At 39.7% G+C, this 26,770-nt stretch overlaps 1 protein-coding gene across 7 annotated transcripts in view; it reads right to left on the bottom strand.

The window, feature by feature from the left end:
• The window catches only part of cacna1g (calcium channel, voltage-dependent, T type, alpha 1G subunit), a 321,489-nt gene that overhangs the window by 72,290 nt on the left and 222,429 nt on the right, over positions 1-26,770 (bottom strand). For 6 of the 7 annotated variants that reach the window (XM_062056250.1, XM_062056253.1, XM_062056254.1 and 3 more), the window contains 5 exons: positions 26,057-26,183; positions 17,162-17,287; positions 16,970-17,059; positions 16,697-16,889; positions 2,208-2,359 (listed from right to left, as the gene is read on the bottom strand). In XM_062056250.1, coding sequence (XP_061912234.1) covers positions 2,208-2,359; positions 16,697-16,889; positions 16,970-17,059; positions 17,162-17,287; positions 26,057-26,183 — 688 coding nt within the window. The remainder of the gene's footprint in view (positions 1-2,207; positions 2,360-16,696; positions 16,890-16,969; positions 17,060-17,161; positions 17,288-26,056; positions 26,184-26,770) is intronic. The other variant, XM_062056251.1, reaches the window with a different exon arrangement.

The following is a 26,770-nucleotide window of genomic DNA, read 5'->3' as shown; positions in this document are numbered from 1 at the left end:
CAAATTACTAGTCTGTTCAACTTGAATGTCACAAAATTCCATACAAATTTAAATGTTTGCATTTTTTAAAGTATTGGTTAGTTGTTGTTTGAGTACCGGTTTGGTACTAGTATCGCTGAAAATGTAAACAATACCCATCCCTAGTCAGTGACAACACCTAAGGGGTCGGGTTGAAGTGTCAGGGGGTTGCGAGCAGCAGGGAAAGATTTTCAATATTTTTTTGTCTACACCCTAGTATTCCTGTCATAACATGAACAAGCCTGCAGCTAGGTGGCACTTGTGTTCAATCTAATCTACCATGTAGAAGTAGTAAGCACACAGAAACACATGTGTCAAGAGCTAACGGAGGCGGAGAGATGGAGAATTTTGTGACAGGAATGAAAATAAAAACAAGTTGGCGACATAAACAGTTGGGATTCATATGGCCCCATTTCTGGGTGGATCTCCCGTAAGTGGAGTGGGGGAATGCAGTTTGCTAAAAATGATGGCAAGCGCCACTCTACATAGCAACTGCTGACCTCCCTATGTACTGGACTCTCATATTATTATCTGGGGTCTCTTCCAAGTTTCTCGCTGTCCCATTGGGTTGAGTTTAGTTTTTTTTGCCCCGATTTAAAGCCCAGCATGTCGTTGTAGATTGTGCAGCCCTTTGAGGCATTTGTGATTAAGGTCTATATACCGTATTTTTCGGATTATAAGTCAAAGTTTTTTTCATAGTTTGGCCGTGCCAGCAACATATACTCCGGAGCGACTTATGTGTGAAATTATTAACACATTACCGTAAAATATAAAATAATATCATTTATCTAATTCACGGAAGAGACAAAGCAAATGTCAACAATCGTCACACACACGTCAACCAATAAGAATTTGGCGGGGGAGGGTCATGGCAGAAGTGCATTGTGGGTCATGGGATGCTAACTGCTATATGCTATATGCTACTGCCGTAGCTATTAAAATGGATCATATCAACATTGGCGGTAACTTATAAAAACTGAGAAGGGCTGAACAAAAATGGCACCGAAAAGGAAATCATATACTGCAGATTACAAGCTGGACGTAGTGAAATATGCAGCAGAGAACAGCGATCGAGCAGCAGAAAGAAAGGACGCTAGCGGCGCATACCAGGAGCAACAACGAGGAAGAAGATTTCAGCGGATTTAGCGATTAGGAGTGACAGATTGTTTGGTAAACGTATAGCATGTTCTATATGTTATAGTTATTTGAATGACTCTTACCATAATATGTTACAATAACATACCAGGCACATTCTCAGTTGGTTATTTATGCATCATATAACGTACACTTATTCAGCCTGTTGTTCACTATTCTTCATTTATTTTAAATTGCCTTTCAAATGTCTATTCTTGGAGTTGGGTTTTATCAAATACATTTCCCCCAAAAATGCGACTTATACTCGAGTGCGACGTATATATGTTTTTTTCCTTCTTTATTATGCATTTTTGGCCGGTGCGACTTATACTCCGGAGCGATTTATAATTCCGAAAAATACGGTAAGTAAAACTTTGATTGAACTGTCGCTGCGGTTGGAATTGCCACAAAACACATTTCAAGATATTCAACACTCTACTGCCGTCTGGCAGCTAAAGCAGATAGTGTACACCCCCAACCCCCCACTTGATAAAGAATGTAACTCACATAGTGCGTTGTACGGATAAATTAATTCAAAACAATTTTTTCTCAATAGTACTTAAATATAAGGGGGTCACGGTGAAATTTCTTGACAGTAAATAGTTGAGAAAGTTAAAAAAAAGTTAAAGTACCACTGATAATCACACACACACTAGGTGTGGTGAAATTACTCTCTGTGTTTGACCCATCCCCTTGTCCTACCCCATGGGAGGTGAGGGGAGCAGTGAGCAGCAGCAGTGGCCGCGCCCGGGAATCATTTTTGGTGATCCATCCCTAAATTCTAACCCTTGATGCTGAGTGCCAAGCAGGGAGGTAATGGGTCCCATTTTTATAGTCTTTGGTGTGACTCGCCAACCAAAGTAAGGCATGATTGTGGGTAATTAAAGAAGAGGAGCTGTCGCAAGCTGACATCAATTTAGCTGGAGAGGGTTTATCCCAGTGGTGTTGCCTTAGCATTTCTGTTTCGGATTTTAGTTCACTTTGGGCCCGAAACCTATTCCCTTCAACACAATATAAGTTGGAAACCTTAACAATGTTGAAAGTAAACATCTGACCTTTGGCTGCTGGTAGTGCTCCATGGACATCGTGACGACGTTGAGCCCTATGATGATGGTGATGAACAGGTCCAGGTAGTGGCTGGTACACAGCTTGTGGATAATCAAACGGGTCGGAGAGTAATCGGAGTAGTAGGGCTTACTCTGAGCTTCTGTTGAAAGTGGGGTTTGCAGGGAGGGTGGGGGACAGGGTACGTTGAAGGAAGCGTAAGGGAAGGGGTGGCATTCATAAATAGAGATACGAGGTAATATAATGGGATACTGTAACGTAGACCTGATGAGTTAAGGAGTGTTGTCAAACCTGAAAAAAAGGGTTACTGATCACATACATAGGTTAGTCAAGACCTAAGAAAAATCACTCACACTGCTTTTAATAATAATACACAGAGGAAAGAGATGAGTAAACCCTCCTGTGGCTTGACTGCCAGTGCTAATTAAATCAAATATCTCCTCTTCAGATCAACAATTATTTCAATGAACTGTCCCCAAGTGTGCGGGGCCATAAGCTGTATTAGTTAATACGTCTCTGTCCCAGAGGAGGAAGTTGCCATCATAGCCAAGGAGGTTTCACAATCTCTCTCTGTGTTTCTGTGATCGTCAGCTGCTCATCACTTTCACACCCATACCCTCAAGAAAAGGCCATGAGAAAGGAGAAGGTTCATTGGCACCTCAACTGGAAGGATGGCAGAATGTGCTGGGTGTTAGGATGAGGAAGGGAAAGCGAGCCTAAACTCTCAGTCACCTTACCACCCCATCAGGGAAGGAAACGTCCTCTGGGTGTTGTGAGTGCTCGCCTACCCAATTACCTGAGGTGCTGGGTAAGGATGTCTCCCATGGGTGCATATGGGTCATAGTGTGTGTTTCCCATATGTACAGTCCACTCCTCTCATTGGGGAATACGACAGAACAGCTGAATATTATCTAAAAGGAAAAAATAACGTCCAACTGTCCATGGAGTTCCACTCCAACTGTCCATGGAGTTCCAATCATCTATTAAATTGGTGCACAGTAAAAATATATATAGACAATATTGGCCATAACGTGTACTACCACTGTTCTTTTTAAGGAAGTGCCCAAGATTGCACAATTATGTGTGCAATAAAGAAGCACGTAAATAAAAACATATGCCAAATTAAAAAACTGTTTTGCCCATGATACTGACATGATACCATTAAAGTATTAGTATTAGCTTCCTTACTTGGTGTTTGGTTACTGTCCAGCGCTCCTATTTTTTGGTTTTCACTTCCTGTGTGCTTCCCCTGTCTGCCACTGAGCGCTACCTCCCACACTATTGCAGGGGTTCTTAACCTTTTTGACCTTGGGACCCAACTTTTCCACTACAGAGGGATCCGGTCGGTGCCTGCTCAAATATTAACACTAAATAGTCATCTTTGAAAGCATGTGTTAATCAGGGCTTAGGTCAGGCTGATTGCAAAAATAAATACTAATCGTATATATTGCAAAAGACACTCAAAACAATTGTTGAAAAATACATTTACATACAATGAAGCAATGCTGAAATAAATTGTAACTAAATTAATCATAATTAACAATATATGTTACTTAAACGGTCAATAACATTTAAGTGCAAAGGAAAATACAGCTTCACAACGTTAGTCATAATTTTTGCGCTTAAGAAATTTCTCGATGACTTTAGCTCCAGTTGTTGATATTGTTATTATTACCACAACTGGTGGAAACGTGTATTATAACTGAGTACTGCTGCGGCCCTTACGGACCACAACTGAGAAACAGATATTTTTTGGACGCCCTCTAGCGGGTGCTTGGGGCCCATTGTTGTTGCTGGCCCTATAGTTAAGAAACACTGTTCGGTTGGATTCTGTTTAGTGTGCTTGTAAGCTTTGTAATTCAGTTAAGAGGATTTAACCTTTTCATTACCTGCACGCCGCCTCCTGTTTCTGCATCCTGGGGTCACAACTTCCGCCACCGGTGACAACTACATGTTATTTTGTTCTCCTTTAGTTACTTGTCACCCACTTTTTGAAATAGAGCTGTACAGCACTGTGTAAGTTTTACACCAAGGTCTAGCAGTAAGAGATAGAGATAAACAAGGTTTTAAAGACCTAGCTTTTATTATATATTCATAAAATAGTGTGATTATTTCAGGATCCAAAGCATTTCCTCTGATCAGCAATTGGTAGACTATGAAGTAGGCTAAGAAAAACAAAAGGTAGCTCCATTTTTCAAGAATTGGCTTGTGGATTAGCAAGTGGTCTGTTTAAAAACTGCTATGGACCAAATGCTATGTACCAAAGTGTGTAAAGTCAATTTGATAGTTCTAAGCTACATGAATTCAGTAGGGCAATGGAGAAGAGTGAGAGAGAGAGTAAGTATTGTATCCAGTGAACACTTGTCCTTGATGTGAAGTGAGGTGATGAGGGCATACCCGCAATCCCTTCCTCATGTATGGATTTCAAACACAGACAATTCCATTAAAGTATCATAGACAAACCAGGGCAGATATCATTTGGAGTCTCACTGTAGATCACATTGTTGTTACCCCATCTTTGGTTGTGGATGACAAAACAAATATTTAATGTGATTTGTACGCACTTCCTAAAACATTTATAGACTTTCGAAAGTTAAGCCCCCTGCTGACAATCTGCCTTGGATTGTACTGTACATACTGAAAAAGAAAAACACTGTAAAAAAGATGTAAGGTTTAGACCAAAAACAACTCCAAGACCTGTGTTCCTCAATATGCTTCCAGTATCATACACCTTCCATTAGATCGTACGAAACCCTACGGGTGAGTACACTGAAGGCTTGAAATGGATTTGGTTTGGGAGTTGCTTTTGGATTTGGCGACTTTTAAAAATGATCAATTAATACATTTCCAAGGCGGTCTTTTTTTTGGGAAATACAGACACACGTAACCCTCATTTTGTGAAGGACTGATGAATAAGGAACACCACAGTACAGCACTATGAGAATACTGTGACTGTGTGGATGAGCGTAAGTTGGATTGATTATGGCTCTAGCCCAGCATGTAGTGATCATGTGAGGGCGCTGGGTACGTAAAGGCCCATCTCTGAATGTGTCCTGAGGCTGTGGTAGGTGCGTGATAGTTTGATTCATGATGTCAAGAAAAGCGTGTTAAATGTAATGACTAATACACAATATCTAAAAAAGGATTGGGGCTACAATGGATGAGTGTGAAAGAAAGAGCTAGGCATATAAAGCAGTACAATTACGTCTGGATTTACACTACAAAGTATAAGAGACACATTTTATTTAGCCTATGTGGCCCAATTACGATACGAGTCATACTAAAGAGAAAAGAACACATGAAACCGGATGTTGTCAGATTGGAAAGGGACTTTTTTCTAATGTGGATAAAAGTCAAGATACAAAACATATGTCTGTCTATGTGATTGAAGCATATACTGTACCGAATGCATATATCCTGTACATGCAAACCCGGCGTTTAGACTTAGACTTCCTTTTATTGTCATTCAAATTTGAACTTTACAGTACAGATAAGAACAACATTTCGTTGCATTAGCTCGTTGTAGTGCAGGATAAAAGAGCAGTAAGGTGCATATATAAATAGATTACTGTTCAGATAAATGTATTGCACTTTTGCATATGCATCCACATTTATGGGTTTATGTTATATTGTCTGTATATTCCAGCAAGATAATCCGTTTTGGGAGGGAATTGAGGGGATTATTATGATGCGTTCAAGAGTATTTTTAGTATATTTACAGTATATTACTATATGCGCATAATATTATTATTATAATATTATGTTATATAGTATATTTAGCATTGCCATACAAACGATATGGATTGTATTTGTATGATAATTAACATGTCCAACCTGTAACATATGAAGTCAGTCCAGGCCAAAAATGTTTGTATTTTGGTTTGTCCTATTAGAGGTTGCCATATCTGGTCAATTGCATGATTAGTTGGGTTTAGTTTATACGCAGACTGCTCTCTTATTTACACAAAAAGAGTTGCCAGGGCGCCAACCGTATACCGTAATTTTCAGACTATAAGCCACAACTTTTTTTCCCACGCTTTGCACCCTGCGGCGTATACAATGCTGCCAACAAATTTAGCCGCGTCACACCAGACCAATGCAATTGACGAACAGGTCCCGGTGGAAGACAGGTCATGGCGAAAACACTACAAAATGCATACAATGCAGCTTTCAAGTTGTAGGGCATCGACCTTGGTATTTAAACAAGAAATAGTGCTGCTGCACGGAAGGGAAGTTCGCTATCACCAACATGTTTCCAAAGGCTGGACTGCTACGTGTGAAGAAGACCGCACAAGCCCAGCGGTGAATTTGCCTCGAGACAAAAGTGAAAGCAAAAACAAGGCTGAGAAATTGTTGGAAGAAGCAATTTTTAAGTCTTTTAATGAAGACAGTGCTTCAATTGGTTTTCTGGTAGACTCCTGTGTGGTGTATTACAGGCACTGCTGTTTGTTTAATTTGTGAATTAACACAAGCGCTTGTATAAATATTTAATGTTTCAAAACCTGCGGCTAATAGACTTGTGCAGCCTATATATGTACAAAATAGAATTGGCGCTCCATAGTCCTAAAATAACGGTTGTATGGAATGCTTAATAATGCCCATGATAGACCAAACAATTGTATGTAGGCATCAAATTACAATTGAACACTTAAACCTGCAGTGTAAATCCTGCACTTTTTGGGGGAATTTTGCCCATCATTCACAATTCCTATGTAAGACAAGCAGACACATGTTATCCTTTTTTTAAATGAAATTACTCTCTGCATTTGACCCATCCCCTTGTTTCACCCCCTGGTAGGTGAGGGGAGCAGTGAGCAGCAGAGATGGCCGCGCTCGGGAATCATTTTTGGTGATTTAACCCCCAATTCTAACCCCTTGATGCTGAGTGCCAAGCAGGGAGGTAATGGGTCCCAATTTTATAGTCTTTGGTATGACTCGGCCGGGGTTTCAACTCACGACCTACCGATCTCAAGGCGGACACTCTAACCACAAGGCCACTGAGTGCACTCTAACTCGTAAATAAACGTTAGCAAATTAGCCACTTCCTTCTACTATCCAGGTGAGAGGCATGATTTGATATCTAAAATTTAGTTTTACCAGCTAACAGGCGAGAATACAGCTCACCAGCTCATGATGTCAATATAGCAGCATAACAGCTAGTTACCTTTCTGTGATCAAAAAACTAGGTTCTTAACGTTAGCGCTTATAATAACAATATCAGTAATACTTGGTCAATAGGTCACAAAATGTAAATGGAGTATTGTTGCCGCTTTTTGGAAGTTTTCAGAAGGTTTTATGAGCGCAAAAGATGCAAATACATCCCACTAGCTCATTTGTTACCTGACTTTGCTAGTATTTATGCATTACAATGTATTAAAACAAAGACATATGTGTTTTTGTCTCACATAAGGATTGTGAATGATAGGTACAATTTTAAAAAAGTGTACTTTCCCTTAAAAGATAGACCATATATAAGGAGAAATTCCACCCATGTCTTTATATTACATATCTATTAACTGCTTGTATGCCTTTGCCCTTTGTGGTGAATGGCTCTGGATTAAACCTTTAGACTCTGTCTGCCTTCAGAGTCAAAACGTGGATACATGTATTTGAAATCCAGCAATCCAGAGTCTAAAACAGTCAACAAAAACAGTCATTGTAAGACAATAACAACAACAACAACATCTGGAATTTCAAAATGCTCTGCTGCCTTGTGCGACAAATATAAAAATACCTACAAAGGACTGTGAGGGAAGGAAAACAATGAGAGAGATCAGTCATCCATCATGTCTCAAAGTGGAGAGGAGCAGCAGAGCAAATTGTAGAGTCCAGAAGAAAAGCATCAAAGAAATAAGAAGACATAGAATCATTGAAAATGACAAGGCATGAAAACAAACTCTCCCATCTGCACTCACAGATTTGACACACTTGTATTGTGCTTGTTCACATGGTAGACACACACACGCTCACACACTCACAATTGTGCTTGTACACATGGTAGACTGACACACACACATTGCTCTGGTTCACACGGTAGACTGACACACCTCTTTCTGAGTCATACTTGAGCAATGAACCAACTGAAATGGGGGACTGTATGGTAAAGTAAAAGCGGTGCGTGTGGATGGCGGAAAAGCAAGGATAACAGCGATGACAGGGCAAAGGATGATGGGAAGCTGGCACAACGTTAACCCTTCGCCGCCTTCGTTGAACGCACGGCACACTTTTGCCGAGAGCCAGAGGCTGTCGACATGCTGGCTAACCGATACAAGTCACCTATCAATATCTTTTTTATTCATATTTAAAGTCGAAATGTCTGGACAGCTATTGAGCATTGGCCAAGTGTGGCCCTATGGTTAAGAAACACTGTTCTATTGGGGTTTTGCAGGGTTTTCTGTTTTGTTTTGGAGTGGTTTGAACATGCACGCATAGCAGATGCAGATGGAGCTCATGTTGTAGGAGAATGGAATACTCAAACAATTTCCACTTCTCGTGAGTACACTTATTATCATACAAATTAGTTGAGAGTGCTCCTGCTGCATTGTATGCAGGGTTAGTCTCGAATGTATTTGTACATACATTTGAGCAATTTAACAAGAATATGTTTGTATAGCTCTAAGAGAGACCAAATTTGATGGGACCAGACCTTGCACACGTTGGACTTTGAGTCGTCACTTTATTTCTTTCCCTGCTACCTTTGCTGCTTTTTAGACGATCTGTCGTTCTCTTGATGACATCCTTGTTGATGAAATAGTACGAAAGTTCCTAACGTGCAGCATTGACAATGAGCGTTGTGAGGGGGATTTTTACCTACAGTAAACTATTCAGCCTTTCAATCCAAATGTTATTTTATAGCAGTTACACAGTCGTTTAAAGTTGTTCATTTCTTATGATGCCACTGCTACAGTTCTCTCTGTTGTTGTTTCACCTTGTTCTCTCTTTCCATCTTTAGGTTGTCCAACCAGATACGAGCTATTCCTGCACCGGATGCATATCTTACTGAAACAGCACCAAAGAAACTTTCTGTTGCTGCATCGTATTCTTTTTTCTCTACTTGTGCATCCACAGGTTTTCCAATCGGATTCCGCGATTAGTTCCTTGTTACTCTTATACCCAATGCTTAACTGGACCATCCAGCACTACACCAGCAGGAAATTCAACTTTCCCTCCCGTCTTTCTCCCTACCCCTACCCAACTCCAGTGAATGTTCATGTGACCGTTGCTATTCTATATCACTGTTTTCTTTCTTTTGTCTTTGTCTGTCTTAAACCATGCTCTGTTTGTTAGCTTTAAATATAAAACTGTAACCTGAGCAGGTGTATAGCAGACTCACCTGTTGTACAGCACATTTCGTTCTGGAAAAATAATCATGAAGTCCACCAATGCTGCCTGATTAAGCTGCCAACCAGGACAGGTTAAGCAAAATAATACATGGGGAAATAAGTAATGACTTTTTATGGCCATTACTTATTATTTGACTTTTCAACAAGACATCAGTCTTTGTGTTGCCACCTAGTCAATGTTTGAAACTCATTAGTCATCAACACATACTGTACGTTTTAAAGTAAATACTGTATAGTCAATGTGTCAGACTCAAATTTAAAGGATATTACATCACTATAGTATGTGACCAAGTATGACTTTATAGCGTTTCTCTGAAATACTGATGCGGGTTAAAAAGTAGGGTGGAAGGTATGTCTAACCCCCTCTGGCCATCCTTTGAGCAGTCGCAGTAAATCCACCTCGGTGCTGCTCCCTGAATTTTGTAAAGAAAATGTAATATAGATATTTTTTTACACCAGCACCTTGTGGCATCAAGATTTTACGTCTGCTACCTGCAACTTTAATGCCTGTCTCAAGCACCCCCCAGTCTAGATTTTTTCCACATTACACTTCCTTGGTGTCTGCCTCAGCCCCTCCCTAATAGCACACTGCTATTAATTACATCTCCCCCATGGAATGCAGGGAATAGAAGATAGAAAGAAAGTCAATGTGACATTTCCGGTTAGATTTATCTCTGTTAGAGTTGACCCAGATTCAGCTAGCCACCATCACGGGAGGGTCTATGTGCATATTAGAGACTGTGCTTGTTAGGTACAGCTAAAGAGAGACAGATATAATTAATAAAGTACAGTTATACATGGAATGTTTGTATGTAGGTGCAGAACTATTTAGGCAACGTTTTGTTTGTGTAAGAGGGGTTTCTTACCTGCTGACAGTTTCGTCTGACACTTCAGTCTTCTTCAAAGCTGTGCAGCTTCCTAGTGTGACGTGTCTAAAAACAGCCGACCGAGTCGGAATACTTTCAAAATAAAGTTCACTGACACATTATAGCATATCTGCTCTGTGCTCTGACATCGCTGATGGAGGACAGCGTCCCAGATGTGAAAAAGCATGTATTCACCATCATCCCTGATGAAGACTGAAGTGTCAGCCAAAACTGATAATAACGTAAGAAGCCTTCCTTTCATCCATTTTCTACCGTGTGTCCCTCTTGGGGTTTCAGGGGGGCTGGAGCCTATTCCAGCTGCACTCAGGCAGAAGTCAAGGTACACCCTGGACAAGTCGCCACCTCATCGCAGGGCCAACACAGATAGACAGACAGCATTCACACTCACATTCACACACTAGGGCCACTTTAGTTTTTCCAATAAGCCTATCCACAGGTGTAAGTCTTCTCTTTCACAAAAAACTTGCCTCTATCTATTTGAGAAGACAAGATGAACACAATCGATTTATGTTTACATTTATTTAATATATATGTATGTCAGTGTAAATGTAGTAGAGTACAGTGCATCTGGAAAGTATTCACAGCGCTTTTTCTACATTTTGTTATGTTACAACTCTATTGCAAAATGGAATACATTCACTTTTGTCCTCAAAATTTTAAAATACACCACATTGACAATGTGTAAAAAGTTTATTGAAAACAAAAAACTACGAAATGACATATACACAAGCATTCACAGCCTTCGCCATGAAACTCAAAAGACAGATCAGGTGCATGTGGTTTCAACTGATCATCATTGAGATGTTCTTACAGCTTAATTTCAGTCCACTTGTGATTCAGTTGGTTGGACATGATTAGGAAAGGCACACACTTGTCTTGACAGTGCATGGCAAACCAAGAATGAAGTTGAAGGAATTGTCCTTAGACCTTCGAGACAGGATTGACTTGAGGCACACATCTGGGGAAGGGTACAGAAAAATGTCTGGTGCGTTGAAGGTCCTAATGAGCACAGTGGCCTCCATCATCCGTAAATAGAAGACCAAGAACTCAATGGTCACTGTGTCAGGGCTAGAGCATTCCTCTGTGGAGAGAGGATACCTTCCAAAGGGACATCCATCTCTGCAGCAATCCACCAATCAGGCCTGCATGGCAGAGTGCCCAGACGGAAGCCATTCCTTTGGATCTTTTGTTCTATTGTTACTATTGCAACAACACATCAACAGTAGGGTAAAACCAACTTGTCTCACGACGGTCTAAACCCAGCTCAGGTTTTCTATTAGTGGGTGAACAATCCAACGCTTGGTGAATTATGCTTCAAAATGATAGGACGAGCCGACATCTTACCCACCTAAAACACTCTCAGACCATGAGAAATAAAATTCCTTGGTGTGTTGAGACAAAAATTTAACTCATTGGCGTGAATCCCAGGTGTCATCCATCCATCCATTTTCTACCGCTTGTCCCTTTTGGGGCTGCGGGGGGTGCTGGAGCCTATCTCAACTGCATTCGGGCGGTAGGCGGGGTACACCCTGGACAAGTCGCCACCTCATCACAGAGCCCCCATGTGTCATGTTTGGAGGAAACCAGGCACCGCTCATCATTTGGCCAATTCTATCCCTGCATTGTAGCATGGTGGTGGCAGCATCATGCTGTGGGGATGTTTTTCAGCGGCAGGAACTGGGAGACTAGTCAGGATAGAGGGAAAGATACATGCAGCAATGTGTAGAGACATTCTGGATAAAAACCTACTCCAGAGAGCTCTTGAACTCAGACTGGGGTGATGGTTCATCTTTCAGCAGGACAACAACTCTAAGCACAAAGCCAAGATATCAAAGAAATGGCTTTAGGACAACTCTGTAAATGTCTTTGAGTGGTCAAGCCAGAGCCAAGACTTGAATCCGATTTAACATCTCTAGAGAGATCTGAAAATGGCTGTGCACCGACTCTTCCCATCCAACCTGATGGAGCTTGAGAAATGATGCAAAGAAGAATGGGCGAAACTGTCCAAAGATAGGTGTGCCAAGCTTGTGGCATCATATTCAGAAAGACTTGAGGCTGTAATTGCTGCTAAAGGTGCATTAACAAAGTATTGAGCAAAGACTGTGAATACTTATGTATTTCTTAGATTTTTTTTTTCAATACATTTGCAAAAAAAACAAAACACTTTTTCACATTTACTGTGTGTAGAATTTTAAGGGACGAAAATTAATGTATTGCATTTTGGAATAAGGCTATAACAAAACAAAATGTGGAAAAGGTGAACCGCTAGGAATAATTTCCAGATGCAATGTAAATAGTCTTTCTTTGTTTCATCTTTCCCAAAAACTAACTAATGAGAAATATAAAAGGCAGAAGCGGAGTTTAGCTGTCTAATTTGCATCAGGGGCTATTAAATGTTTCAAAAATGTTTGCGCTATCATTATGATTAAGATTTCAAGATCACATTTTTTTTTTTTACCCAATCTAATGTAAATTGCTAAAACTGCAAATATTGGTTCATATGCAGCATAAACACAAAATGTATTTAATAAAACACTAAAAGTAAAAAAATTGTCTTAGAAGTGAAGATACAGGTAAAAACTGCAAAAGAATGTAAACTGATTAAATTATAGTATATAGATAAAGATGTAGACAATGTAAATCAGGGGTCCCCCAAACTTTTTGACTCCGGGGACAATAAAACAATTTGGCTGGGGGCCGTGCTATATATATACACTACCGTTCAAAAGTTTGGGGTCACATTGAAATGTCCTTATTTTTGAAGGAAAAGCACTGTACTTTTCAATGAAGATAACTTTAAACTAGTCTTAACTTTAAAGAAATACACTCTATACATTGCTAATGTGGTAAATGACTATTCTAGCTGCAAATGTCTGGTTTTTGGTGCAATATCTACATAGGTGTATAGAGGCCCATTTCTAGCAACTATCACTCCAGTGTTCTAATGGTACAATGTGTTTGCTCATTGGCTCAGAAGGCTAATTGATGTTTAGAAAACCCTTGTGCAATCATGTTCACACATCTGAAAACAGTTTAGCTCGTTACAGAAGCTACAAAACTGACCTTCCTTTGAGCAAATTGAGTTTCTGGAGCATCACATTTGTGGGGTCAATTAAACGCTCAAAATGGCCAGAAAAAGAGAACTTTCATCTGAAACTCGACAGTCTATTCTTGTTCTTAGAAATGAAGGCTATTCCACAAAATTGATTGGGTGACCCCAAACTTTTGAATGGTAGTATATGATATATATATATATATATATATATATATATATATATATATATATATATATATATATATATATATATATATATATATATATATATATATATATATATATATATATATATATATATATATATATATATATATATATATATATTATATGTAAATGTGTGTGTGTGTATATATGTATACAGTATGTAAATGTGTATATATGTGTGTGTATATATGTATATGTCTATGTATATGTCCATGTATATATATATGTATATGTATATATATATGTGTGTATATATATATATATATATATATATATATATATATATATATATATATATATATATATATATATATATATATATATATATATATATATATATATATATATATATATATATATATTTATTTATATGTATTCATACACATACGTATATTCCTCGCGCACTAATTGACTTAAAGAGCGCACTTGCTGCATGTCACGTTATTGATGGTGAAATGCATTTTTACACAATATGATTTGCCTGAGTGGCTAGGAGACAAGTAAGGACACATTTAAAAAAATAATAATAATAAAAAAATAAAAAATAAAAAATAAAAAATATATTTTTTATTTTTTAACTTGGGACTTCCCGCGGGCCGGATTTTGGATGCTGGGGGGCCGTATCCGGCCCGCGGGCCGTAGTTTGGGGACCCCTGATTTAAATAGTTACAACATTTATGTCACCATAGTTTAATTGTTAAAACTTATTCTGAGTGATCATAAATGTTCTTGTTGCTGTAGTAAAAATTCATTTTCAAATGTGGTGGTAATACGAATCATGTTTTTTTGTAATTCTACAAACCTAATAGTTGTCTAAATATACAATATATTGCATAGTTTATTTCCTACATAGTTTATTCTCTACCGTCAATCAAAATCTAAATTCCCTGACTGAATATGTTTTTTTTCCCCCATCCCCCCTTCTTTCTGGCTTCAACAGCAGTTATGTGCTCAAAGCAACTTGGAACTTGATTGCATTTGGGAGGAAATATGCAAATATAACAAGCAGTCATGTCCCGCAGCATAATTCTGCAGACACTGTAGTAAAGCAGAGTGAGAGTTCTGCGTGAGCTGGCATATTTTCAAGCCTTTACGGATCTGTGGCACACTAACTTGAATGCAGTCAAACATCACCCTTGTTTAAAGTATGGCATGGCTAGTTACACTAATACTTTCTTTGATAGGCACAGTATACCAGCTTGAATTTGATCAGAGTTCTTGGTTTAGAAAGAACATAGTACTAAAATCAAATTAGACCGAAATAGTTGTTGGGGTTGGAGCAGTGGTGTATTGCAGAGGGCAGTGGATGGATTGCAGACAGTGTATAAGAGCTGTGAAAGACAAAGCCACAACAGAGAAAACAGCAAACAGCATGTCCAGCGGACTGAGGGCTGATGGGAAGAGAGGCAGGAGGGCGGGGACGCGTGATGGGACCCTACCTCCCATGAGCATTGATCTTAGAACTCGTGCCACCATGGTGGGTGGTCATGAGGAGCCGGTGGCGGTGTGAGGAGTTAAGAAACAAAACAGAACATACTGGAAACGCGGTACCTTTTAATGTGCCTTCAGAGAGGGCCCAACTCACCCCCGGAACCATTAAATCTAGAGGAATGAGACTAGGTTAGTAAGGAAGCGGGGGATGAAAGCAAGGGTTGATGAAAGTTCGACTCAGGAGAGAGTCAAAGAGAAAGAAAAAGGGAAAGAGGGATGGAGTAAGGCTAGAAGGAAGCAGCGAAAGATTAAGCTGGTATATGTTCCTGTACATTTCATCTTTCCAGTGATTCTGAGTCCACTTCTTTTGGTTAGTACTAACTATTTAAGATACATGGAGGAGTGGGACATACCCTTTGACCTAAACCATAGCCTAAGATTTTAACCATTGTCACGCAACAGGTTATACAAGCAAGCTTTCTCTTACCTTTTATTTTGCTAATAATCTGGTATTCAAACTCTATTTTATCCGCGGAAAAAGGTAGCCACGATTGATAATGTATATTTTGTGTGGTTTCACAAAGAAGCAAGGGGTCCCTTAAGTTTGAAGGTGTGTGGAAGACTCTGGGTAAATTCTTCTTGAAAATAAGGTCATCTGTATTTCTCAAGACATGAAATCCAAAATACCAATGAAATAAAAGGCTCATATAGGAGAACATCCACGAAAGAGTCCACTGCCCTTTGTGGAAATGTAACCAACAGGTGCTTTTAAAATTGCTTAACTTGTTCAGGCACTCGTGAGATTTAATACTTGCAGGTATACCAGCAGGTGTTTTAGGTGTAAGAGGCAGTGGAATAATAATCAGCCAATCAAGCAATTTATCACCAACTCTTATACAGCCACAGGGGAGCACGGGAAAGGCAGCGATTTAACTCTGGACCTATCTTCCAGATTTTGGCAATTCCTGCCCCTGCGGCTGTACTAAAACTACATGCAAAAAGAGGGGAAGGGAGGGGGGTCATCTTGTTTTAGAGTAGAATATTTTATGGCCAATGACTCCCCCTTCCTCTAGCTCTATTACTAACCATGCAAGCCCCATATGTCAGCACTCAGCGGGCATGCTCTAAGGGGCCAACCCAAGCACGATGTCTACGGTAGACAAGATAAGGGAAGGTGGGAACACGGGTTAGCTGTCATCTTTCCTCACTCTGCAAACTGACCCTTTAGGGGGAAGCTTTCCTTGAAATCCAACTTCATCGTTAATGTGACGATGGATCGGAGAAAAGCATCCAGAGTTTTACCTATGTTTGCAGTGTCAGAGCAAGTGACCGCCGGACAAAAAAAGCTACAGGTCGAGGAGGCATGAGAGGGTGTTTAAGGAAAGAATGGGGCTCTACCACAAAATACGCACTACTTTTGGTACTAGACCACCAATTTTCCAGACTCGGCCAAACCAAAAGGCAAACAGAAAGGAAATAAAAATGCTCAGGCTCAAACCAAGCAGGACTCAGAAAGATGTGGAAAGACTACCGACCAGCCAGCTCCTTCTCCTTACTCCGTCTCTTTTTCTCCATGCGTTTCAGTCTCTTCTCCTCCCTGCGCTTGGCCTCCTCAGCCTCCTGGTGGCGCCGACACTTGTGGAAGTTTTCCACCACCACGCCCACAAACATGTTCAACACAAAGAAGGCCACGATCAGAAGGAAGGAGATGAAGTAAAGCAGCATCCATGGATTGTAGTTCATCACTGGCTGAAACACACAGAAGAAACATGCTTAGAGGTTTGAAGCGGTTTGCTTAATGCCAACAGCTTTAGCAGATAGTTTGGTACCTGTTTATCTACTCCTACAGCATCTAGTCCATCGTACATAATATCCACCCAACCATCTTTTGATGCCAGGACAAAGAGAGACATCAAGGCCTAACAATAGAAATACATTTAAATTAACACAGACATTGAAAAGGAACCTTTACAATTCTGATTTCTGATGATCAAAAATGTTGCGAACGTGAGAGATCTGACCTGTCCCAGGTTGTCAAAGTTGTACTTGTGTCTGACCCATTTGTTGCTGGCTTGTAAACAGTCTGACCGGTTGGTGATGTTCCTCACATCTTCCCCTTGACAAACGAAGAACTTCCCCTTAAAGAGCTGGAAAAATGAACATAGAAACAAGGATATTGCAAATGGAGTTCTCAATGAATCTTTGAAAAACAAAACTTTAATAGGATCTTCACGGTAAGTTTGGTCTAATTATTTGCTCAGAAGGGGACAAATGAGTTTAGTGCAAATTGGGGCAACGCATCAAACGTTGTTTTTCTTACTGTCAGCGTGTGGTTATATCTTGCTGGGCAATTATTCTTGTGCTATTTACATTTCTGCATGTCGTCATAGTACAACAATTTTGGGGTGTTTATACAAAAAAACATGTATTGTATTTGAGAAAAAAGAAAACAACAACTTGTTGTTGCTGATAGTGTAGTGTATAAGGGATGTAACGATATGATAATTTGACATTACGGTTATTGTGACCAAAATTATCATGGTTATCTTTATATTGCAATACAGTTGATTGTGCTCAAAAAGTACTTACACACACACTGAAAACTTTTGAAAGGAGTACTTCTTTTTTTAAATAACTGAAATAAATATACTATTAGAAAACCAAGTATTTTGCATATTTTGTGTTTTTTATGCTTCACTTTAGTCTTGGTATTTTATTTATTTAAATGGTTAAACTGCTTTGTTTTCAATTGTGGTTTGTACTGTAGCACTTTAGGATTATTTAAACGAAAAGTATGTAACAAAAAAATATCTATTAGTATTATGAATTATTATTTTTGGCGGATGTTGTGGCGTCCTACTCTGTTCAGCGGTCCTTGAATGCACTGTAAAACCACATTGGTTTCTCGTATTCCTCTTGAGTATAGAACGATCACTCTGAGAGACATAAAGAGAGCACAGCTTGTATGTTCAATGTGCACAATTGAATATCTTAGTTGCTCAGACAGAAATGTGTTTATTCAAGTTTGGATTGGGTCACTCCTACCCACTTCTCCAAAGTGGGCTGGCTCAGGGTGGAGGACAGAGTGAAAGAACTTGCACTGAGCCTAGTCTATAAAATCTGCTACACCTCCCTGATACCGAAGTACATGTCAAACTACTTCCTTAACGTAAATGACCGCCATAACCACAACACCAGGGGGAGCTCCACTAACCACGTTGAACCCAGATTCCGAACTAACAAAGGTCTTAACTCATTCTCTTTCTATGCCACATCAATATAGAATGCACTCCCAACAGGTGTAAAAAAAAGGGCATCTCTATCCTCCTTCAAAACCGCACTAAAAGAACACCTCCAGGCAACTACAACCCTAAACTAACACCCTCCCTTCCACATAATACTTCTTCGGATTGTAAATAATCAAATGTAAATAATCAAATTCAGACACTTTTTCTTATACTTTCTGATCTCTCGCTCTATGTCCACTACTTGCTGTACATATCCTACCAAGTCAGTCCTACACTGTTCCAATGTCCATGTCTCTGATGATGCAATTGTTGATGCTGATTGTTGATGACTGAAGTGTTGATACCAACCAAACCTAACCCCCCCCCCCCCCCTCCATATCCCACACCCCGGATTGTAAATAATGTAAATAATTCAATGTATACAGGTATACTCTGATGATTATCTTGTGTGATGACTGTATTATGATGTTAGTATATATTTGATAGTATATATATGTATCATGAATCAATTGAAGTGGACCCTGACTCAAACAAGTTGAAAAACTTATTCGGGTGTTACCATTTAGTGGATAATTGTACGGAATATGTACTTCACTGTGCAATCTACTAATACAAGTTTCAATCAATCAATCAATCAATCAATCAATGTTGTTTTTTAATGGAGAAATACATTAATGTCTCTTGTTTTCATGTTAGCATTTCAGCTAGCAAGCTGGCACCTGTCAGTCTGTGAGTTTATCAAAGGGCAGTTATCAATCTCGGTCGTTCGATATTTTTGATTTAAACCAGTAGTACTAACCGTCGGGAGTTTTCCTAGGGTTACCGATATTGACGTTTAATGTTACATTCCTAGGTGGTGTAAACATCGGTTTGGTTGGGATCCATTCCTGACTACTAGCTGTACAAGTGAATGTGAGTGTGATTGACTATGTCTCCTGCTATTGACTGTAGTCTAATCTAGTCATAGTACAAACTGCATATTGTTTGGGATAGGCTCCAGCTTTTCTATGACTCTGAACTGAATAAGTGGAAAAACGGACGGATGTGCAGTATGGATGAATGGACACAGATTGGAGATACATGCTTTTTGTTGGACAGCGACTATATGTATAAGGCAGTGATTCTCAAACTAGTATGTGTACCACTAGTGCAAACCTGGGCAAATTAAGGCCCGGGGGCCACATGCGGCTCGTTAAGATTTTCAATCTGGCCCGCCGGACATTCCCAAATAATTTTTTTTAGATCTTTAAGATGGAAACTGTAGCTGTCATTATGATGTGCAGTGATGTTTTCAAATGACCGTAAGTCTTGAACTATACAAAGTATTTCAATGGTTGGAATCTGGGCTTTTGCACGATATTCTAGTTACTATGGTAAACTAAGTCACAGCAGGCACCAAGCAGTGTGGGCGCAGGAGCGTTTCCACAGAGTGTTTCCAGAGTGTCAGCCTGAAATGCGGGTGTCAGGGACAGACGCGGAAGGAGATTTTCCCAACAAAGTTCTAAAGCTTAGTGATATATCAGATATATCAGATTGTAGGTGGGTTTATTTGTACCCTTCTCGTTCATATTTCGCTGTTTTGTTGCATTTTTGTTGCATTTCGCTTGATTGTAAACTATGTCGACGGAGAGTGGGTGTGACGTTCATATGTTGTCAATATTCAGTGTTTTATCGATCATAGTTAATATTGTAAATCCCACATTCTTTATTTTCATGTACATTCTGGGTGTCTCATTCAGTAAAAAAAAAAAAATTCCATTCCTTTTTTTAAGGCGGTCTGTCATAACGTTTTTAGCATTCAATCAGACATTATTGTGAGGTTTTGTATTAGTGTTCCTAAAAATAGATATACCGGCCCACAGACACATTTTTTTCTCTAAATTTGGCCCCTGAGTCAAAATAATTGCCCAGGCCTGCACTAGTGGTACACAGGCTCCAACTAGTGGTACGTCAAATAATCACTTAAATAAAAGTACAGTGTTTTATTTTCCTATATTCAAACACAGCGTAACTGTTTAAACTGTGTGCCATTTTACAGTGGCCATCAATGTTAAATATACAGTACATGTTAAATAAAACCTCTGCCTTGTTTTATTGACTACTTAGACCTACTATGCTATTGCATTTTAATGTTGGTCATTAAAGTGGTACTTGGAGAGCCAAGTGTATTCACCTAGTGAATACATTTTGAGAGCCACTGGTATAATGTATTGAACACTAGATTTTGTTGACACTAATTCTTTGGTTTTACCAAAGAGCCTTATTAAGCCTGATCCTCATATTTTTGGCTATTAAAATATATTTGAGGCACGACTACTTACCGTATTTTCCGCACCATAAGCCGCCCCGTGTTGTAAGCCGCACCTTCAATGAATGGCATATTTCAAAACTTTGTTTACCTATTAGCCGCCCCGTGTTATTAGCCGCACCTACGCTACGCTAAAGGGAATGTCAAAAAAACAGTCAGATAGGTCAGTCAAACTTTAATAATATATCACAAACCAGCGTTCTAACAACTCTGTTCACTACCAAAATGTAATGTGCAAATGTGCAATCACAAAAATAGTAACACTCAAAATAGTGCAGAGCAATAGCAACATCAATAACTCAACGTTGCTCGAACGTTAATGTCACACAACACACAAAATAAACATTTAAAGCTCACTTTCTGAAGTTATTACTCATCCACAAATCCCTCGAATTATTCTTCATCGGTGTGCTTCACTTGTTTTTTGACACCATCTATGATGTGGACGCGCATGCAGTCCTAGATCAACAGGGACGGAGCTGCGTGAAAAAAGTCACCCGGTCCCTTCGCTCATATTTTCTTCATCCATCCATCCCTTCGAGTTAGCTTTTATGATGACGCCGGCTGGAAAGTTCTCTTTTGGCAAGGTCTTCCTTTTGAATATCACCATGGGTGGAAGTTTCTGGCCGTTAGCATGGCAAGCTAGAACCACAATAGGACGACTTCTCATTCCCTGTGGTGCGAATATTCACCGTACGTGTTCCCGTTGTATCCACAGTGCGGTTCACATGAATATCAAAAGTCAGTGGAACCTTGTACGCGTGTCTCTTAGTAGGAGACATTTTGTGGTCTTTACAGAAACACACAAATGAAATGAAACGTAATATCCGCGCGCTTCTTCTTCTACGGGTCGGGTGCTCACCTCGGCGGTTGCTTACAGTAGGAGAAGAAGCGCTTCCTCTTCAATGGGGGCGGTTGCTTACCGTAGAAGAAGAAGCGCTTCTTCTTTTACGGGGAAAAAAGACGGCGGCTGTTTACCGTAGTTGCGAGACCTAAACTTTATGAAAATAAATATTAATATTAATCCATATATAAGGCGCACCGGGTTATTAGCCGCACTGTCAGCTTTTGAGAAAAATTGTGGTTTTTAGGTGCGGCTTATGGTGCGGAAAATACGGTACTTAATTACACAAACTTTAATGATCCACAAGGGAAATTGTTCAAAGTTACCTGTTTGCGACAAAACTATGCCTAGCTGAGCGTCTTTGGCTTTAACAGTGGTTTAAAGAACAGGCTCAATGTTGGACCAATCTCGAACGAGCTGTCCATATGTCGCGTATGAAATTAAATAGAGGTCACTCATGGATTGGCAACATTTTCAGAAAGGTCAAGCCTGTTACTCCAGATTGTATAGACGCCCTTTAATGAGCAGAAATGTCCAATCACAGTATCATTGCAGCATTAACCTTCCATAACACTACATTATTAAGAGGCTCTGCATTGTAAACATGCGAATAGCAGATAGACATGGACACTAGCTTGTGTTGCACCAACGGCATTGTGCTTACCGGTACTTGCACAAATTCATCCTTGGGCAGTTTACCATAAAAATAGTATTGTGAGCAGGAATACATACAAGATGGGATCCCCCACCAAATATGTAAGTTCACAATCCATCATTTTTTGTTAGCTTTATTTTATCAGAAAGAGACAAAATATCAACAACAAAAAACATGAAATATTGTACATTTGCATCTGATTGTGTGAAATTAGTATTCGATTGCCAAGTAAAATAAGGGGTAACAATTGGTGGAAAAAGCCTTGTTGGCCAAAAGGGTCGCAAACATGGAGAGATTGCACAACTCTTTACATGTATCCTCAACATTTTGAGGCTGGCACTGGGAAACTTGGAGGATCATAACATGACCTGAGCCAATGGTACCTGAAATGGCATTTCAGTGACTGCCATTATGACTGCAAGATAGAGTGTGCAACAGACCTTTAAATCACATCCTTTAAATTGAGGACGTGATGATGATTTAGAGGCGGGTATGCGGAAGGAAACTACAGACCGTGTGAAAAAAGACGGCTTTGATGGAGAGAAGAAGGCAGGAAGGCACACATGTAAGTAAAAAAAGTATGTGGCTCTTCACTTCCACATCTAGTTGCAAGCAGGATGACAGCGGTAGATTTAAATGAGTTCAGGATCCACGAGACTGTCCATCTTCCGTGGAGCTGTATTTTTTCCAGATCTTTCTCCTCCAGCCATTAAAACATTTTAATGGTTGTGATTAGCCTACTGCTCATGCCTACATGGGGCTTCATATATCTACAGGTCCCAGGGTGAGGCTGCTTCAACTCTGTAGGACACCAACATGGGGAGACTAATATTTAGAGTCTGTGCATGGAAATGTTCAGTAGCACATTAGCTGTGCTCCGATTTGACAATCGGTCGACAACACATGCATGCCACTGACAAACTGCAGCATTTAGGGAGGTTGTGTGTGTGGAAGGAACAGTTGCTTCTCATGTACGACGCTTGGTTAAGGGACGTTTTTATGTCTTGCTTTAAAGGGAAACTGCACTTCATTGTTTATTATATCATTCACAATCCCTTTGTAATAAAACTACACAAGTCTTCCTTTTTATGCATTCTGACTTGAACACTGAACCAAAATATACACGCAACACTTGTGTTTTTGCTCCCTTTTTTCATGAGTTGAACTCAAACATCTAAAACTTTTACTGTATACCCAAAATACCTATTCCTCTCAAATATTGTTCACACATCTGTCTAAATCTGTGTTAATGAGCATTTCTTCTTTAACAAAATAATCCATTCTACCTCACAGGTGTGGCATATCAAGATGCTGATTAAACAGCATGATTATTACACAGGTGTGCCTTAGGCTGCCCACAATAAAAGGCCACTCTGAAATGTGCAGTTTTATCACACAGCACAATGCCACAGATGTCGCAGGTTTTGAGGTAGTGTGCAGTTAGCATGATCACTGCAGGAATGTCCACCAGAGCTGTTGCTCGTGAATTGAATGTTGATTTCTCTACCATAAGCCTTCTCCAAAGGCATTTCAGAGAATTTGGCAGTAAATCCAACCGGCGTCACAACTGCAGACCACATGCAATCACACCAGCCCAGGACCTCCATATCCAGCAGGTGCACCTCCATGATCGTCTGAGACCAGTCAACCGAACAGCTGCTGCAACAATTGGTTTGAATAACCAAATAATTTCTGCACAAACTGTGTGAAACCGTCTAAGGGAAGCTCATCTGCATGCTCGTCGTCCTCATCGGGGTCTCGACCTGACTGCAGTTCGTCGTCGTAACCGACTTGAGTGGGCTAATGCTCACATTCGATAGCGTCTGGCACATTGGACATATATTTTCTTCACGAATGAATCCCAGTTTTCACTGTTCAGGGCGGATGGCAGAAAGCGTGTGTGGCGTCGTGTGGGATAGCGGTTTGCTGATGTTGACGTTGTGAATCGAGTGTGCCATAGTAGGGGTTGGGTTATGGTATGGGCAGGCCTGTATTATGGACAATGAACACAAGTGCAGTTTATTGATGGCATTTTCAATGCACAGAGATACAGTGACGAGATCCTTATGCCCATTGTTGTGCCATTCACCCAAAACCATCACCTCTTGTTGCAGTACGGCCCCATGTTACAAGGATCTGTACGAACTAAAGCTGAGGAACTACTTTTAGTGACACAGAGGTAGCACAGCTTATGCAGTTATGACATACAGTGCCTATGAGCTGCTGCATCACCTCTAAGTTAGTGAACGTTAATTCTAGATTATAAATCATGCCTGGCAACTTTATGTTAGAATGTAGTGACCATAAACCAAGAATTTACTCGACTTTGACATTCAACTTAGAACTGGAGATGGTGAGAAAGATGCTCATTTGTGCCTACCTTTTTTTTTTTTTTTTAACCTAACCTGCGGGAGGATTATGAATAATTATTCATTTAAACCGGAAGATATAATCATCCCAGAGAGAGCTGACATTGTACAGTAAGGTTTTTTTTAAAATGATGTTTGTTGTTTGAGTTTCTTGTTTAGCCCTTGGCAATACTGATGGATCTGCTTATCACTCAGCTTCTAAAACTTGTAGCTCATCCTCCGTATATTCAGGCTAAAAAAAACTAAGTTCTGCATCATCATTTGTCCTAAACTAGTCGCTGATGTCTCTCATGAAGTCTGCCATGATGTGTAGTAGTAGTTGTTGAAAGAAATAGCGAACATTGTGAAGTGTCTGTGAAATTAATGTACCGCCGTAATGCTTAAAATGAGCAAAATACGTAAATATTACATGTTATTATGAATGTGCCTGTTACTACAGTACATAAATACATGCAGCATCCACAGTATATAAAATACTGATGGAGGTGTTTGGATGTTTTTTACAGCACTATAGCTGGAATGGAGTGGATACCATTACCTCCACTGTTAGCTGACTCTTGTTAGTGTTTATTTACGAGTTAGAATGCATTAAAAAAAAGCACGATTCCAAAAAAACGTTCAGTTGCCCTTTTAACGGGACATGATACTGTAGTGTCTATGAGTGGATTTTCTTCAAAAACTGTTCTCTGCAAAGTGTAAAGCTTTAATTAATGGGGTATAGGCTACTTACACTTTCTAAATAGCTCTGTGTGCCAAAATGTGTTATAGACCCATTAAAACACTACTACGGTATAGGATATCTTAGTTCGGGTCATAACTTAAGGCATATGTTATGAACAGAATGTAAGAGTAAGATTGTACGTACTTTTTGTTTCTATCAAGCATCTCTGTGTTAAAAATAAACCCACTTCAAGAGGAGGGTTTGGGGCGGTATAGCTCGGTTGGTAGAGTGGCCGTGCCTGCAACTTGAGGGTTGCAGGTTCGATCCCTGCTTCCACAATCCTAGTCACTGCCGTTGTGTCCTTGGGCAAGACACTTTGCCCACCTGCTCTCAGTGCCACCCACACTGGTTTAAATGTAACTTAGATAGTGGGTTTCAATATGTAAAGCGCTTTGAGTCACTAGAGAAAAAGAGCTATATAAATATAATTAACTTCACTTCATTTCAAGTGAGCAAAAATATGAACAAAACAATAGACATCAAATCCTGTTGCTGCCGGTCAACTGTCGTGGTAACGCGCGCATGTTTGTTTCCATCTGGAAACAAATATGTTGATTGTGGATTTTGGTCAACGATGTTGTCAAATTGTTGCACCCCTACTTGTGGTGTCTGTTTAATTCACATTCCTCTCATAAGGCCATGACTTTTTTCCTTAAAAAAAATATGACTTTTTCCATTAAATTATTCATGTAGTCTTTTTTTTCAGCGTGGCCTTAATGCTTAATGTGTTATATTATTGTGCTGTATCCTATTTTTCACTGACTGACTTACCTGTACTCCTAGGATGCCAAATATTATGAAGAAGGCGCAGCAGATGACCACGATGTTGCCGATGGGCTTCAGTGAAGACATCAAGGTCTCAACGACCAGTTTTAGCCCTGGAGCTCGACTGATGACACTAAAAAGCAAAAAATTATGTAATATTAGTGCAGGACAGGTTTTACAGAGGATAGATGAGGATTGAGCTGGCACTGCTCGTTAACCCTATCTTACTCTCTTGTCAAAACTCACAGAATGACACAAACCATGCAGGTTTTTTTCACATTGGCAAAGCAGATCTTCAGATCAAATTAAAATGATACTTGTAGATAAAAATGACCCAAGTCTAGGATTACACAATGAATCCTGAAATGAATAAGCACTGAAGGGCCTATTTAATGCTGACAGCAATGGCACTTTTTTATATAGATCTGGCCTTAAATTATGTCTGCAGGTAACTCCCCCAAATAGACATAGTAGTGATTTTAGAATAGTTTTCTAACAGGTTTCAGCACATTTTGGAACGGCCACTTTTAGATCCAAAATGTGGGCGGGATCACCTACAGAAGACAGGAGGCAATTTCATATTGCGTACATACTGTATGTGCTTTAGAACAGTGGTCCCCAACCTTTTTGTCGTTGCGGACCAGTCAACGCTTGAAAATTTGACGGACCGGGGGGGATTTTTTTTATTTTTTATAAAGAAATACAATCATGTGTGCTTAC

This window comes from Entelurus aequoreus, linkage group LG08, assembly GCF_033978785.1.
Source record: "Entelurus aequoreus isolate RoL-2023_Sb linkage group LG08, RoL_Eaeq_v1.1, whole genome shotgun sequence".
NCBI classification, from domain to species: Eukaryota; Metazoa; Chordata; class Actinopteri; order Syngnathiformes; family Syngnathidae; genus Entelurus; species Entelurus aequoreus.
The sequence above is the reverse complement of the archived record's forward strand: the minus strand, read 5'-3'. Positions and strand labels throughout refer to the sequence as shown.